Source organism: Hipposideros armiger, unplaced genomic scaffold (genome assembly GCF_001890085.2).
Source record: "Hipposideros armiger isolate ML-2016 unplaced genomic scaffold, ASM189008v1 scaffold_1472, whole genome shotgun sequence".
Lineage (NCBI taxonomy): Eukaryota > Metazoa > Chordata > Mammalia > Chiroptera > Hipposideridae > Hipposideros > Hipposideros armiger.
The window spans coordinates 40,734-58,720 of NW_017732822.1; the positions used below are offsets into that span (position 1 = coordinate 40,734).

General features: G+C 41.3%; 1 protein-coding gene across 1 annotated transcript in view; it reads right to left on the reverse strand.

Moving 5' to 3' along the window:
- Window positions 1-10,639: 10,639 nt before the first annotated feature.
- LOC109377598 (anoctamin-4-like) overlaps window positions 10,640-17,987 on the reverse strand; it is a 91,539-nt gene continuing 84,191 nt past the window's right edge. The window contains exons 15-17 of the mRNA XM_019633999.1: window positions 15,148-15,253; window positions 13,215-13,410; window positions 10,640-11,189 (exon numbers count right to left, since the gene is read on the reverse strand). Coding sequence (XP_019489544.1) covers window positions 13,219-13,410; window positions 15,148-15,253 — 298 coding nt within the window. The 3' untranslated portion in view covers window positions 10,640-11,189; window positions 13,215-13,218. The remainder of the gene's footprint in view (window positions 11,190-13,214; window positions 13,411-15,147; window positions 15,254-17,987) is intronic.

The following is a 17,987-nucleotide window of genomic DNA, read 5'->3' on the forward strand; positions in this document are numbered from 1 at the left end:
CACACATTTAATACAGCATATGAAACATGGTGTTTCAGTAAATAGGATGTAAAAAATACAATGCAATCTAAAATAGTGCCAATTGAGGCAGATGGAGAGGAAAATGGAGCTAGGTGAGAGAGGTGGAAAAACAAGAGACAGGAGACAGATAAATACATAATTTCCATCCAGCTGATACCGTGCACAGCATTTTTATATAATGCTGGGGGGAATCCAGGATATCCAGGCAAAGACAACTATTTAAAAAATGGTAGGACAGGAGATCTAAGATGGCAGAGTAAACACTGTGCCTGAGCCCTTCCATGAACACATTAAAATTACAGCTAAATTATATAACAATCAATCTGAAGAACCATCTGAAGTCTAGCCAAACAGAAGTCCTATAACTAAACATATAAAGAAGAAGCCACATCGAGATTGGTAGGAGGGGTCTAGACGCCAAGCAGGCCCCAACCTCCCGGTGGAGGTTGAGAATCAGGAGCTATATCTCACCCACGGATGTTCCCCTTGGAGGAACACGAGACCCCCAGGCCCCCACACCTGAGTACTGGTGCCAGAAAGAGGAGTCCCCACAACATCTGGCACTGAAAACCGGCAGGGATTCATATTGTTTGGGTGGGACACAAGGCTGCAGGAAACCCAGACATCCTCTTAAATGGCCCACGCACAGGCTCACTCGCTCACAGGCACTCACCTTGGGCTCCAGCGGAGGGACGGTGACTCAGGGAGCCTTGGAGACATATGGGGGGCAGACTGAGGTGTGTGGCTTCAGGCAGAAGACTGGAGGACAGTCAGCATTTTCCCGGTGAGAGATACTCCTCCCATGCAGCTGGCAAGCAGGCGCCATCTTTCCTACATTGAGCCCGCCACCACAGGCCAAATCTGAATCTGATTGGCCTGGTGAGCTCTGCTGCTTCACCCTGCTGACTCAGTTGGGACTCCGCTTCACCCAACTTGTGCACAGCTGGAGACATTTTCTCCAGGAACAGCCAGCCCCTCCCGCATTGCACTCTTTTTTGGAAAACTATCATTGTTCACAGGACACAGGCAGGCAGCAGCTGGCCTCTGTGTGCTCTGAGGCTTTTGTTGATTCACTCCAGGCTCAGCAACTGGCACCAAACAGAGTCTACATTAACCTGGTTGTCACAACTCTTCCCACTCTAGTAACTCCCTGAGACCCTGTCTCACTCAACTCATATACTGCACAAGGCTTTATCAGTGTCTGAACCTTAAGGGAACCAGCAGGTGGCAGCTGGCCTCTGGATGTTCTGGCTTTTTGCAGAGTTACCCCAGGCCTGGTACGGGTGGCAGATGTCCTCGGTTTGCAGCGTGGCCTCTCCCATGCACCTCCAAGTATAGCACAGGCAGTGAACAACTGCAGATCACTTTGTAGGTCCTATAAGGTAGCCTCCAGCCAGTCACAGGCAGTGGCCGACCTGGGCCTGCACCAGAGCTTATCCCAAGATAGTTGGAGGTTAGCTTTGGACCACAGCAGAGCACTGCCCAATTAGCCCCATAAGTGGCACACATAAGAATGGTCTCAACAGGCACCAGAGCCCACTGGGGTGAATCCCACTCAGTGGGTTAAGCCCCCCACACAGCACATAAGCTGTGGGTGTGGCCAAACTCCACAGCCAGTCAGCCTGAGGGTCAATTCCACCCACTGACATACCAATAGCAATCAAGGCTGAACTATAAGAGGAGGTTACACACAGCCCACACAAGGAACACTCTGGAGCACCCAGAGCAGATGACCAGGGAGACTGTGCCAGGACCCCACAGGGCACCTACTACATACATAAGACCACCCAGCCAAGACTGGGAAATATAGCAGATCTACCTAATACATAGAAACAAACACAGAGAGAGATTCAAAATAAGGAAACAAAGAAATGTATCCCAAATGAAAGAACAGGAGAAAAATCCAGAAAAAGAACTAAATGAAATGGAGGCAAACAACGTAACAGAGACAGAGTTCAAAACAGTGGTTATAAGGATGCTCAAAATACTTAGTGAGAACTTCAACAAAGATTGCAAGCATTAAAAAAGAACACAGAAACCATAAAAAAGAACCAGTCAGAAGTGAAGAATATAATAACTGAAATGAAGAAAGCACTAGAAGGAATTACCAGCAGACTAGATGAAGCCTAAATCAGCAATTTGAAAGACAGGGTATCATAAAACACCCAATTGGAACAGCAAAAATAAAACAGAATAAAAAAAAATGAGGATAGTTTAAGAGACCTCAGATCAATATCAAGCATAACAACATTTGCATCATAGGAATACCAGAAGGAGAAGAGAAGAAGCAAGGGATCGAGAATGTATTTGAAGAAATAATAACTGAGAACTTCCCTACCCTGGAGAAGGAAATAGACATACAAACCCAAGAAGCACAGAGAGTCCCAAACAAGATGAACCCAACCAGGTCCATACCAAGACACATCATAATTAAAATAGCAAAGGTTAAAGACAGGGATAATCCTAAAAACAGTGACAGAAATGCAACTAGTAACTTTTAAGGGAGCTCACATAAAGTTGTCAGCTGATTTCTCAACAGAAACTTTAAAGGCCAGAAGGATTGGCAGGAATTATTCAACATGACGAAAAGCCAGGACTTACAACCAAGACTACTGTGCCCAGCAAGATTATCATTTAAAATTGAAGGACAGATAAAGAGCTTCCCAGACAACAACAACAAAAAGGAATTCATCACCACCAAACCAGTATTGCAAGGAATGTTAGAGGGACTTCTTTAAGATAGAAAAAAACCCAATCAAAATTATGAATAATAAAATGGCAATAGCTACATATCTATTAACAATTACTTTCAATGTAAATGGATTAAATGCTCCAATCAAAAGACAGGCTGAATGGGTAAGAAAACAAAGCCCTTACCTATGCTGCTTATAAGAGACTCACTTCAGATTGAAAAACACACACAAACAGAAAGAAAAAAGATGGAAAAAGATATTTCATGAAAATGGAAATGAAAAAAAAAAAAAGCTGGGGTAGCAATACTTATACCAGACAAAATAGACTTTAAAACAAAGGCTATAACGAGACAATGAAGGACGCAGTAATCAAACTTCAGGGTATTTATCCAAAGAAACTCAAAACGCTACTTTGAGGGGACCTGTGCATCCATATATTCATTGCGGCATTATTTACAATGGCCAAGATGTGGAGGCAGCTTGGGTGTCTGTAGATGGAAGAATGGATAAAGAGGAGGTAGTACCTGTATATACAGTGGAATATTGCTTGGTCATGGAAAGGAATGGGTTCTTGCCATCTGCAGCAACATGAATGGCCCTGGAAAGTGTTATACTGTATATATCAAAGACAGATGTAATGTGATTTCACATTAACAAACAAAAACAGAAACAAACTCATAGATACAGAAAATATTTTGATAGTTACCAGAGGGGAGAGGGGTTGGGGATGTGGGTGAAAGAAGGGGAAGGGATTAAGAAGTACAAATTGGTTGTTGCAAAGTAGTTATGGGGATGTAGATTATAGCATAAGGGGTATAGTAAAAAATATTGCAATAACTATGTATAGTGTCAGATGGGTACTAGGTTTGTTGGGGTGATAGATGGGAGTGGGTTGGGGGCAGGGTGAGAAAGGTGAAGGGATTAAGAAGTACAAATTGGTAGTTACAAAATAGTCATGGGGATGTAAAGTAAAGCATAAGGAATATAGTCAATAATATGGTGATATCTATGTATAGTGCCAGGTGGGTATTAGACTATTCAGGGGATCACATAAATTATATAAATGTCTAACCACTATGATGTACACCTGAAATTAACATAAAATAATATTGAATATCAACTGTAATTGATACATTTAAAAAGGAAGGGGGAAGGAAGGTGAATAAGAGGTCCAAATTTCCAGGTATCAAACAAATAAGTCATGGGGATGTACTGTACAGCATGGGGAATATAGTCAATAATATTGTGATAGCATAGTATGACATCAGATGGTTGCTGGACTTATCATGGTGATCACTTCTTTAGGTATATAAATGTTGAATAATTATGGTGTACCCCTTGAAACTAATGTAATATTGTATGTTAGCTATATGTTTAATAAAAAGTCTTTTTAAAAAGGACAAGAAGGTAAAAGAAATGAGAACTGTTAAATGACAGCCTTTTACAGGTTTCTTAGACTTCGATGCATTCATTTCATCTCTGCATTTTCCGAGTGTGGTCAGAAAAGTATCCAGATGAGGGCGTGTGGCTCAGAGAAAGGTGATATGAAGACCAAGGTTGCATGAAATTGTAGTGGGGCTATTATAATGGTCTGGATACTAGATAAACCCCATACACCACTATATATCCAACTGTGTCCTGTTTCAATGTTCTATGAAAGAAATAAATGCTATTATTTGCAATAGGCAAGACATGGAAGCAAAGTGCTCATTGATAGACAAATGGATAAAGAAGATGTGGTACATATATACAATGGAATATCACTCAGCCACAAAGAATAATGAAATCTTGTTATTTGTGACAACATGGATGGACCTAGAGGGTATTATGCTAAGTGAAATAAGTCAGGCAGAGAAAGACAATTACCATATGGTTTCACTTATATGTGGAATCTAAAAAATAAAACGAACAAACAAAACAGAAACAAACTTATAGACACGGAGAACAAACTGATGGTTGCCAGATAGGAGGGAGGTTGGGGGGTGGGTTTAAAAGGTGAAGAGTTTAAGAAGTACAAATTGGCAGTTACAAAATAATCACGGGGATGTAAAATACAGCATAGGGAATATTGGCAGTAATATGGTAATAACTATGTATGGTGTCAGATGATTACTAGACTTATTGGGGTGATCACTTTGTAATCAGGTATATAAATGTCTAATCACTAATACAACTAATACAATATTGTATGTGAACTGTAATTAAAAAATTAAACATTTTTTTAGAAAGAAAAAAATGGTAGAAGAGAGTCAAGAAATACGTTGTTTTACATGCTGTTGGCGAGGCAAGGGGCTGGCAGTAATCTAGCAGAGAAGAGAGGCGTGTGAAGAGCTTCAGGGGAACACACAGTGGCGAGATCATTCGTAAATTTAAGCAATGACCTTCACCCTCCCTGGGGCATTCCGCTGACTCCTTGGCTCTTTTTCACATTCAAATAATTGGGTCTTTGCTGGTAATAATTCACTAAAAGGATGTTTCAGCAAATACCGGAGAAAAGAGGGCTTTCTTCTTGGCATTTGAGTATCAAATAGGTTAACAAGGATAAAAATACCTTGGAAGGTAAGAGGTAGGTTTTTGAACTGCTAGAGTAGAAATGGATTCCCAATGCTGGGAGGTTTCGAGGGAAGCAATGCGAGTTAATATATCCGTGAGTCTCTGAGGAAGGGTCTCTGTGTCCTACTCCATGTGCTGGGCTGTGGACGGCCACAGGAAATCACCATAGGTTTGTGGGATTTGAAAACCAGCACACCTGTGCCCTATTTCCTGATTGGAGCTTCGAGCCCCAAGACCCCAATAAATACAGAGCTGAGTGATATGTCTGGGCAGGCCTATGGCCTTGGGGTGTTAGACAGACTTTACTGTGTTTCAGGAAATTGCTGAATGAGGTGTCCAGGCAAATAGCAATGTAACCTCACAGTTTCCTACAACCTAGTAGAGTCGAAGAGCAGCAGGAAGGTAAGAAAGGAAACCCATATGGGAACTAGGCTCTGTTTAGATTGACAACCAAAGGTTTTATGGTTTCTGAACACAACATGAACATTATAATCTTAGACAAAAAAAAAAAAAAACCTAGGCAGGTGGGGGGAGTGGTGATGGGAGGAAGAAATATTCTCTTTTTACAGCGGTAGTCAATCCTTTGCTAAAAGTTGATTTCAACCTCTTACTGCTTTTCATGATCTCTTTCTTAAACACAGACATCCGTGTTCACTGCCATATTCTTAGCATCTGACACATGGTCTGGCCCAATAAATGTCTGTTGAATAAATGAATCCATACAATTCCTGCCTCTTAGAGTTTTCACCCACCTCTTTGCTTGTATGTTTTTAAATGAGTGCCACCGGTTTGAGTCCCTGGGGAGCAGAGTCTGAGATGGAGTTTAATGTGCTTAATGTTTATTAAAGAGTGCCTTTGGGATCAATACCTGTGGAAGGAAGATGACAGAAGCAGGTGGAGGATGAGCTATAATGCAGATCCAAGGACAGTCTCCTCACAGGGCCTCAGAAGTGCAAGGAGCCCTTCAAAGTTATCCCAAGTTGGGCCAAGGTAGCCAGGCTTTCATATGGCTGCATTAATTAGTCACTGATGGCTGTCACAGGAAGGGGAGTGGTTTTGCACCAGGTGAGGCACTCAAAAGGGGTGGAGATGAAGGGGGATCTCAGCAATGTGCTACGGTGTCCACTTCATTTTAGAGAATTTAAAACACTTGTCTAAGGTCGCACACCTTGGATGGATCTGAACTTAGTTTTGTCTGACTCCAGAGCCCATAATCTTAATATTTTTGTTGTACTGTCCATGTTGATGTAAGATCACTCCCACATTGGTGAGGGTGGGGGTTGGAGTGAGGAGGACTTATTCTCAGGTTTCTGGGCTAATACAAAGTGCAGGGTCAAGGTGAAGGACCTTTGTGTGGCACTGACTCAATCCTTCAAGAAATGCCCAGTGCTCTGCTCAGCTAGGAAACTGCATTGATGGTGCTTCATATTGAATGTTATGATTAACTGATAACTGCTACAGTTTGAAATTGCTACCTACCTTTCCACCAGGGTGATAGTCTCTAAAATATTATATGGTCAAATAAAAGTGATTAAGTTCAGCTTGAATCATAGAGTACATTAAAGTAATTCCAATTTTGGCAAATATTGACTACGTCAGTTTTCAAAGTGTTCCCCAGTGAATAGTATCAAGACCACCGGGGTACATGTAGTAATTGAAATTCTCAGGCCCACCCGAGACCTACTGAATCAGGAATGGTGGTAAGGTCCAGGTGATTCTAACGCATGCTAGAGTTAGTTCGAAAACTACTGGACTAGGTGATAATGGTAATTAGTAGGAAAAACAAACTGGGTTGTGATCAGCAAATAAATTATATATAAATGATTTCTTTAAAAATAGTCTGAATATTTACTCTATTTGTTCACAGTATTTGCTTTGCATATTGGGCCTCAGCCCTTCCAAATGATCACAACTTCCTAATTAGTGAGACCTGAATTAATGAAAGTTAAAATTCCATCCTTGGGGACTAATGGCTAGGTAAGCTGACAGCCACTGTGCATAAGGGTCCCCCTGATAGCAGCTTTAGTCCTTACCTCTCCCTACCAGGCAGTTAATGGGATCCAAACTGAGCATACCAAGTATATAAAATCACTCATGTAATGGGGACATTGTTAAGCAAGTCCTCAAGTTTTTGTTGAAAATAGTAGTAAAAAGTAGCATCTAAATCCAACAGTCAATTGGTAATCTGGGGAAATTACTCTGTCCCTGTTGGAGAAAAACAATAGCTGGCACTTAAATCTGAATGAGTTTAACTTGTTCTCTAGAGCAGAAGATTATATGAAGAGCCAAATGCAAGACTTTGGCAGAATTAGTTCTTTACCAGTCAACTTAGTTTGGGATTTTGGATGTATCTGCTGGTAATGTCCTTGAGCAGGTGGGGCTTGCTATCAGGATCCATTTTTGGGGTGAGCCCACTGCACAAGTTCTGGGGTTGGAAGGAGATGCCACTGACTGAGAACAGTGGGACAGATCTGTTGGCTTGGTTCCACGCTCAAGCAAGACTATAGGATGGGGCTCCATGGTTGCCTGGGTTCCCTGGTCAGGCTTCCTAGATGGTCAGGACTGGGTACTAAACTTAGCAGTAGGTGAGGCTATGAATTAGCTTTTCTGCCCTGGTGGGGCAGCAGGACAGGCCCCAGGCCCTGTGTGGCTCATGTTTTGTGGACCTAGATTAGGAAATCCTGCGCTGAATTCCTGAGCCAGACGGGGTCACTGGTTTTGCTTGCTGAGGAAAGCCATGAACTGTGTGCTCTGTTCCACTGTAAGCAGGGCTGCTGCAGGACTGTGCAGCTGTCAGTGTGCTCTGGATAACTGCCCAGGTCAGTCACATTGAAGCAGTATTCAGCAAGGAGTGGGGCTGCAAATTAGCTTTCCTGCCTAGGTGGAGGGGGAAAATTGGCTCCAAGCCTGGCAAGGCTCTGGTTTTGTGGTCTTGACTCAAGCCAATCCATGCCCCATGTTCCTTGGCCAAATAGCTATTGGCTTTGCTCTGCAATCTATCAGCTGTGCCAGCTGTACTTGCTGTGTGTGTGTTGCTGGGCTACACAGTTTCTAGTTGTTCTAGCTATGTTTTCTGGTTGGGAGGGCCACGAGCCATACTCAGCATTGGGTGGGGCTATGACTCATAGCTTCCCCACCTGGGCAGGAGCAGAACAGTCTCAGGGGCTGGCAAGGATCTTCCTTGGAGGACCTGAATAAGGCAAACCTGCACCCCGCCAAGTTTCCTGTCATGGCTCTGCAGATGAGCAAAGCTATTGGTTGGGAGTACTACTTGGGCACTGCAGATAGGATCTCAGTCCACACAGATACGAGTGCTGGTTGTTGCAAGCTCCTGCTCCCTTCTCCATCACAATCAGATTCCTAGTGGTCCAGTCATGCAGATTCTCCTGTAATCCCCATGGGGTGAGACTGAAAAGAGGCTCCCAAGTAGTGACCCACAATGCTTGGGGAGTTAGATGTCCTCACTGGGCTCCCTTTTACCCCTGAAGGAACTGTAGGCTCAAGGGAGTCCTGTTGGCATGGTGCTGTGCCAGCCTGGGGAAGGGGTAATGTGGTCAGCGTGTAGCCATTCCTCTCACCCTCACAATGAGGTCTGTTTTGGTCTCTGGTGCAGGGGGTGTCTCAGCCTCCCCCTGTGTTCTAGGATTCTCTCAGTGGTGTCTTGTTCATGAATAGTTGTTTTCTTCTTGCGAGGGAGAGCAAAGTTAGGAATGACCTATGTCACCATCTTGGTGTCATTATTCCCAACACTTGAATTCTTACAAAGTCCCTCAGAAGTTCTCCTCTACAACCTTCTTTGCCTTTCTCCCCCCAAAACCTAAAAACATCTTAAGATAGTCACCACGTTCCCTGCACCAAAAACAGGCGAGGTGAATAAGTGCATTCACTGTGCTGCTAAAAACAATGAAGGAAGAGTGGGTGGGTTGGAAGGAGGAAAATGGAAGGGAGGGAGGAAGGAAAGAAAAGATGTGTATACTACAAACTTAGCAGGAGTTGTGATTGCCAGGCACTTGGAATAGCAAAGGCAGAATTCCACAGACAGAAGAAATTTCATGCCATGGAGTTGGCTTAGGTTCAGTGTATGTTCAGACCAGGTGGAAAGTGGTACTTGATAAATGTTTACTTCTTTATTCTGACCGGTGCCTTGAGTGGTCCTCCACTAGTTCTGAATGTTCATGGCCCATTCCAAACCCAAGGTCCCCCTGCCTGCCACTCTCTTTGCCCCAAGGAGTAAGAAATTAGCTACAGATGTGTCAAATCCAGGATTTACTGGGTTGTGACGCCTGAGGTGGAGCTTCAGGCATAGCAAGCAAAAGTTATAACGCTGACTCAGTAGCGTGAGTTGCGTTTTTGTAACTTCTCTTTGTACTTCATTTCTTGAGGCCTTCCTTGGAAATTCCTCTCCCTGGGGCTGGTGTGAAATATGTCACAGATGTATTGGCCAATGATTGAAAAGAAAACTCTGTCAATGGCCTCTTGTCTTAGTTCCAGTAAAGTGGACCTCCTTAGTTTAGGCCCTGCGAGGGTTAGTATTTCACTTCCAGGAATGTCAGGTCAGCAGGAGTACTAGTAAGAGGAAACTAAGGAATGGCTAGCATTCTGGCCTGCCCACAGCCACTCTGACTGTTGCCATCTGAGGGATGGAAATCAATCAGCTCAAGGGAGCCTACAGCCAAAATGAGACAGTGTTTGACGGATGTGGTAATGGGAGAAAGCTCTTCTCCCCAGCTGGCCTAGGAAAGGTGATTACAGGGTTCAAGGGCAGGTTCTACAACTTCCGGAAGAAGAGTAATTATAACAGGCACTGCCTGGGAACACCATTTTCCCCTCAGACAGACAGCCCCTTTCCTAGGATTAGCAGGGTATACTAGTAGGCAGGATAATCAAAAGCATTGTATCATTGGTTATAGTTCGTATTTCCTCAACGAAGTGTGTCAGTGGCATTTTCCAAGCTCTTTGGAGTGATTTCTAATTAGTCGGTTTGGTACCCTAAGAAGGTAGATGGAAACGGTGGGTTAGGAAGGAAAATGTCCCTCTGCAGGGTAAAGTGATTTCTGAGGGGTGTTTGGGAGAGACAGGCCTTTCTTTAAAGATCCCACTTGCCTATGATTCCTCTTATCTATGAGAAGGAAATACAACAGAATTTCAGAAGACCCAGCTGCAAATATTCCATGTGCATAAATTTATTTTAAATTTTATTGCATCACATTATACAAGCATTAAACGTGGCTTCATGTTGATGACTATTTAAATGTGAAAATTTATCATTCATGTCAGTTCCTTTTGGCTATTTACAAGTAAGGAATTTTTATGTACTTTATATATCTCTGTATTTGTATGTACATATGTAAGAATACATGACTATACATATGTACACACAGAAATACATCTATGGCCATACACATAGCTATAGATATGTCATATATAATAATTTCCTCAGAAAGATCTGAAATTAAAAAAAAAAAGAAAGAAAAGGCTGTAAACAGGGTCTTGTTTGTGTTGTTTGGTGACATGGAATTAGGACCATATGAAGACATTCTAGGAATGTGTGTCCAGGTGTCCGAATACCCTTTTTATTAGCCCAGTGTCTGTAAAATTCACATGGGGTAGAATGCAAAAAAGGTAGCAAACAGGCTGAAAAACAGGCCCCGTATACAAGTTCCCCTTGGTTTTAAAAACTTGAGATTGTAACTGCCCATGACGTGCATGCTTGCTTGGTCAAGAATGGTCTATGGATAGATAGCAATTTGTGCCGGACTGCAACGTGATTTCTCGGGCAGCTGTGGAAGAGTGCCGTCTCCCCTGCTGCTGCAATGTCTGCGACATGCACTGCGGTTGCATTTTAGTCATTCACTTGAATGTGCTTTTGCACAGCCAGAAGTAAACAGAATTCAAGTCCTTGGCCTGGAAATGAACTACTGCCTGGAAAGAGAAAAGGCATTAAAATCCTATGTACACACGATGGCTTACAAACACAATGTGCGATGGTGTGTACTTACCACGAAACAAAGGCATTCAAAGAATTTGTTACCCTGAATGGAGTCACATATGGTATCAACATTATTGTGTCTACTTTATAGGTGAACAGACTGAGTCAGAGAGTCAGTCTGAAGCAAGGTGCCATCCTGCCAACTGTTGGGGGGAATAGAGACACACAGGCAAACACTGCTTTTAAGCAAAAATGAGACGTGGCCCCATTAGGGAGAAAGCAGCCCAGAAGGATGAGACCAGAAGACATTCCCAGCTGGTTACTGGTCCTACAGCCCAGCAGCCCAGAACTGTGGATAATCCCACTGCTGCCCTTGGTCTCGGGCCACTGGAGCTCCTGGGAGCCATTCTCTTCACTAACGTCTGCCTCCTACCCCAACCAAAGCTGTCTGGATAAGTCAACCTTTCTCCTCCAAAGGCTGACCAGGACCACAAGAGGCTATCAGAATGGGGTCAGGGGCTTGGATCAAATTACAGGATCCCAGAATCTTGAAGGGCGATAGGCTCTTCAAGTCTTGTTCAGTCTAACTCCTTTACTTTTGCAAATGTGGCAATTGAATCCACACGAATGTTCAACCCCAGGTCATATAGAAAATGGAAAAGTTCAGTCTAGAATTGGGTGGACTACAACACAATGCTTAACAATATAAATCCTGTATAGTATTCCATAGCATTTTATCGTCTCGCAAATGTCTTATGTTCAGTGCCTATTTGAGCTGCGTATTCGTTCTGCCAAATACGCAGGCTCAGAAAAATTAAGTAATTTTCCCAAAGTCACACAGCCAAATGGCATATCTGGGAAATAGAAAAATTACACAGTAGCAAAACATTTCTTGCCCTTAGGGAAGCCAAGATCTACTCTGGAACTGAGGGTAGGGCCGGTGTTCAACCTCTATATACCACTGTTATCCCTGTGAGCCTGGGGTCTAGGTGAGTCTCAAGTCTACCCTTATATCCAATGTAAAATAACCTCCAGGGCTCTTATCTTATAATTTGGGAAAATGTCTTCAAAGTTAGTCTTCAAACAAGTGGAAAGAGAGAAATGAAGGGCAAGGAAGGCAAAAGAAACGCTACACTATTAAATTCACAGAGTATTAAGCTGAGAGCTCATCTAATCATTCTGTCACTGAAGGAACTGAGGCCCAGAGAAGGTGAGTGACTTGTCCAAGGACACACAGCTAGTAATTGACTTGCCAGAGAGAAGGTTTCAGAAGAACTTTTTGATAAGACATGGGGGAACACAATTGTTTTTAGTCTTATTCCATCCAACCTTTATTATTGAATGTGCATTTAATGGGTGCCATGTGCTTAACACTGTGCTAACTAGTTTGGAGAATAAAATTGCCATCCATGGAGTCTTTCCTGAAGATGCTTACAACTGTGCTGGGAAAGCCTGATAACTATTTGAAAATCATATATTGGCTATACAGATTAATATATGTCATTATGCACTGATGCAATCACCAGAGAAGTTTCTAACGAGTAAGTCTCAATGGGCTGATGAGTCTGGGGGAAACTTGGAGGGTATGGCATGACATGAATCAGCCTGGGAGGAAATAATAAACAGGTGATGGAGGGAGGGCCATCTTAGATAAGATGAAAAGGTGACTTTAACCACAAAGAAGGGACATGTTGCCCTGCGGATATTAAAGTGAAAAAGCCAGGCTGGAGTAGAAGGAAGAGGAATGTTGATTTCCGGTGACACCAGGCCAACTCATGAGACCTTGACTGCCCAGCCAGAGTGTGGCAAGGAGGCAAAGAAGAGTTGCAGGAGTTATGTGTGAAGGGAAGATCAAGTGAAATTTGCAATTAAAGTAGGAAACAGGCTGGTTTTGGAAGCTTCTAAGGAGTTCTTTCGATTCCTATCAGTGCAACAACAGCAAACTTTGATTAAGGGAGCTTAAGGCGCCCTCGTCCACCGAGGAGAGGTTTCAGGCCACGAGCACACCTCTCACCTACCTGGTCACGGCCACTCATTGTGGTGAGCTTTTCCATTTTTCTTCCTCTCCTTCCGTTCCTTCTGGAGACGCTCTAGCTCTGCTTCATACATCATCTCCTGAATCAAGTACTTTTCTCTTCTCATTCGATCTCTGAGATCTTTTGGGAGGTCTGGGATCAGATATGAAATGAGGTGCTTTATACAAAACACGAGGTGCTAAAAACACAGAGAATACAACAGAGTCAGGTCTATGGTCCATCCTTAGCCGTTAAGAACACTGGGTATTGGCTCAAGAGCTTTTCTTACTCCAGCAACATGGCGTGTCTGGAAAGTGGGAGGTGTGTGTGAGGAAAGAGGATCTCAGGGATAGGTGAAAACTGAATTTGGTCTGATGACACCACATAGGGAATGAGAAGAGGAGTCAGAAAAGGAGGTGGAGAAGGAATGTTTAAAGAATGCAAAGAAGACCCAGAAGAATACTGTGGAATCAGAAAACCTGGGTTTGAATCCCAGCTCTGTAGCTTTTACTACTTAATAGATGTCTGCCTACCTGAGGATAAGTCACCTGGGACTCAATTTACTCATTTATAAAATGGGTATTATTGTGAAAATTACACGAACATGTTTAAAGATGCTTTGTAGTCTGTTAAATGTTCTGTTATTCTGCATTGCAAGAATTATCAATGGGCTTAGGGGAGTGATCATTCAGGAAGAAACTTTCTTTCTTTTTTTTTTCGGGGTGGGGTGGGGTGGTAAACTGCCACAAATTATTTATCTGAAATACTAATAGCTGAAACTCTAGAATCACTGTCACTTCTGTTCAGGTATATGATGGTGACCAATAAAGTCCCAGAAGACAATTTAAAGTCCCATACAATTCTAAAGCATTAAATAATGATGTATCATGTCCAAATGATACCATTAAGCATTCTTAACTTTATTGAAAACTTGGTATATTTGGTGACTCATGGCTAGCTTATGATCCTGCCAAGTAAGAGGATTTTTTGTACATTTCTAATATCTTAAAGTAGCTTAAAAACAATATTGAAAAAGGAAGCTCTACTTGATAAGCCAAATAATAACTTAATGCAATCCTTTCTCTATTTTGTCTGAAAAACTTTAAGACAGTGATGGGTTAAAATTTCTTTAAAGAGGGACTGAGCGATTGATAAGTTAATTCCCAGGGAAGAGCAGCTTAATATTGTCTTCTATTGGTTTTCTGGAGTGAAGAAAAAAAAAAGTGAAGGAATAGTTTCAAAGAGATATAGTAAACTTCTAGTCCAAGCCAAAAGTCAGCCTTGGCTTGCATTAGTTTGGCTTTAATATATGTGACACGAGATACAATTTCTATGAGTACAGTTATAGAAATGCAAACTACTTTTAGCAGCAATTTTCTTAAAGACTAAAAGAAAATAGATACTATGTTTTTATTGACACATACTACATGCAATTACTAGGTAGATTATACTTTATAAGTCTACTTTGAGTCTTAGATAATGAATACCTATTTGTGTGCTTGAACATAAGTTAATGTCATGAGGCTACCACTTGTAATACTAAGTTCAATCATTTTCAAACTATGGTCCTCAAACACTTGCATCAGGATTGTCTTGGAGGGCTTGTGAAAAGCCAAGTGCAAACATGATGTATGAGAATCTCTAGGAGTGGGGATGAAGAAACTGCAATATTCCTGAAGTTTAAGAATCAATGCCCTAGAATATTAAGTTTAGGACCAGTGATTCCTGACTTATCCATTAACAATCAACAATGGACTTCCAAACATTTCTTGGAAAATTTCAAGGACTTTAATTAAGGAAAAGTTTACGTAATATTACTATACTACTTCTGGGCATAAATAATCCCATTGAAAGTTCTCAGAACTTATATTTATTCATTACTTTTAGTTATTTCATTATGTCAAAGGGTATAAAGGAGTCAATTGGGAAAACTTACCTCAAACACAATGATAAAAGCCAGTCGAGCTGCTAGGACATGCCAGAACTGCAGCGTGTAGCCGTAGGGCACCAGTGAGTGAGGAGGGTCACGGTAGTCTCGGTATCTATAAATACACAGGAGAATGTTACATTCCAAACTGATTTTCCTGACTTCCAAATCTCTTTCATTTCCGCTATGTAGTCCTTATTCATGGGAGAAAAGTTTAGAAAGCTTCTAAATACTAGACATCTGTTGTTTGGCTTATCCAGTATTTCTTCTTCTGATAAAAGAATCTCTCTTCTCCTGTGGGGAATCATCTGTGTGAATTGGGCAGGGCTTGCCCCCTCCCTGATCTCTGCTCAGAAGGTGAGCCAGACTGGATCAGTGATACTCATCACCAGGACTTCTGCTAGAATGATGACTTAGTGAATTATCACTAAGCCCACAAGAAGGTAAGAGGCTGGAGCTGCTGGGGGCCATGACAAACTGTGTGGAGAGAATGAAATCAACAGATCAAAGCAGAGCCAGCAGAGAGGCAGTATCTTGATGACACTGCTAGAGGTTTGGGATCTAGCCATTACTAATGTTACTGTCTCCCCTCCAACTCCCAGTTACCTGAACCAATGAATTTCTTCTTGTTTAAGTCAGTTTATACTGGATTTCTGCCACATTCCACTGAAGAGTTCTCCCTAATGTATGCTCCAACAGTAACTTTTGAGTCAGCATCAAATTCCACAAATGTTTATTGAGCATTTACAAGGGGCCAAGCACTATCCTAAGAACTTAAATCCATGTGGCTCCATTTTATCCTTATCATACCATTACTATTATCACAGGTTGGAAAACTGAAAAGTGACTCTCTCAACATCATACTGGTTTCATGCGTTTTGAATCCAGTGTTCTTTTAATTAGCTCTAGAAATGTGAAAAGACCTGGAAATATTGATTAGTCCAACATTTCTGTTGTTGGACATACCAAATTCCCTTGTTTGAATAAAAGCTATTGATTATCCAGGTTCTCATTTAAAATAATACCTAACCTCAAGATCAGCACTAATTTGCATATGCAGATACTGGGATACGTGTAATTCCTGTATAGAGTCTCTTTGAAAAGTTATCAAGGACTACAAAAATATGAGCTGTCATTATCATCAACACAGCCATCTAAATTACTGGTGTCTATGGAATGTAATAATGTATCATGATTATTTTATCAGTAAAGTGTTATTTATGATGAGCACTGGTGCTAAAATTAAGAATGAATCTGTTAGTGTTTTCAAACTGTTGATTCTCTTTATGATAATGAGAATTTGGTAATCATCTAAAACACTGTTGTTTCTAATACAGTTACATAATCTGTTCCTGTCACAGATCCAATAATAATGAGTGGAATTTTAGGAAGAAACATTTATTCAGGACTGAAAGTTTGCATGGACTATTCTAACTTACTTCCTTTTATTTTTGCACAGCACAGCTAGCAAGTCAAGAACAAGAAAATGTTTTCCGCAATAAAGATAACAAATATATAATTCCTTTGTTTGTATTTTGCTATGTATATTTCAAATACAGTTCAAGTAAATATTCTAGAAGAAAAAGAGCAGTATTCTTTTTATTACATATATTGCTGATTTTTAGACAAAAGTATAAGTGGAGAGAGCCTGAATTGTTTCAAGAGTCACCTTCGTTGATTCCTTAAATGTTTTACACAATTGTATTCACTAAAACAGGAAATTCTTTTCAGGACCCACTGGTCCCTTTTCTACTTCTCCCTCTTTTCTGCTCTTGTCTTTTGCCTTTTGTTTTGACTGTTCCATCTCCTAGCTTCTCAGACCTTGTTGGGCGTTTCATTTGAGGAATTCTGACAAATCTCTTCCTCCCCAGATCCCTTCTAAATTCACTGGGTGGAATATCATGGTTTTTCCTTGACCTTGCAGACCATTTTTTCTGGACTATTTTCGGAAAATACGATGCAGATGTATCATTCTTAAAATTCCTGTTACAAATTCATAGCAAATAAATGAATTCATTTATTCAGCTGAATAAATCAGAACACATCAAATATAAACAGCCATTCAATAGAAGTACAAAACTAGAAAGTTGAAATATTGTTTTATGGCTCAATGATGAGAGTAGATAATCCAACACAACGATTCTATGTGTAAAATTGTATGTGTCTAATATGCAAAGTGAAAACAGTTGTTTTTAGTTGGTGATTTGAAATGTTAATTTATGGATTTTTAATATTTTTAAAATGCTCTTTACATTTTTCTTTTTAATATTAAAAAACACTTATGCTCATGGTTCTGGTGACTTGGCTACATTTCTAGATCTTTTCTAGGTAAGGATCCAGTTGTTGAGAATCTGCATCTACTTGTTAAGCCCATGTGTAGTGTATGTCCAGTTGTGGATCTATCACAGAGCTCTGCTACACCGTGCCCAGAGGAACACAATGAGCCCATACTGGCACTTTTGTTCTGAGAACAAAACTCAGGTGCAAAATTCTTAAGAAATTTCAGTTTTCAGAAGCAGCAGGTTTCTGGCTTTCCTACTCTCTTAAGTCATGGTACCATGAAGTCAAGCTTCTCTTTAGAAATTTTTTCATTGCTACCTTGAAAGAATTAAACTCAGTGGTGCTAATGAGTTTGGCTGTCTGTCTCCAGAATTATGTACTGGAAAGCACCCTGGAACCAAGATTGGGCTTTGTCTGACCAACATGATCTTGGATAATTCATGAAGCTTCTCTGGACATCGGTTTTCCCTATCAACAAAATTAGGGTCTCCACCTCACCCTGCTCTAAACTCTTGGACTCTCACTCTTTTCTTGTATGAGTTTTTTTGTTTTCTGCTTTTGGTTTTATT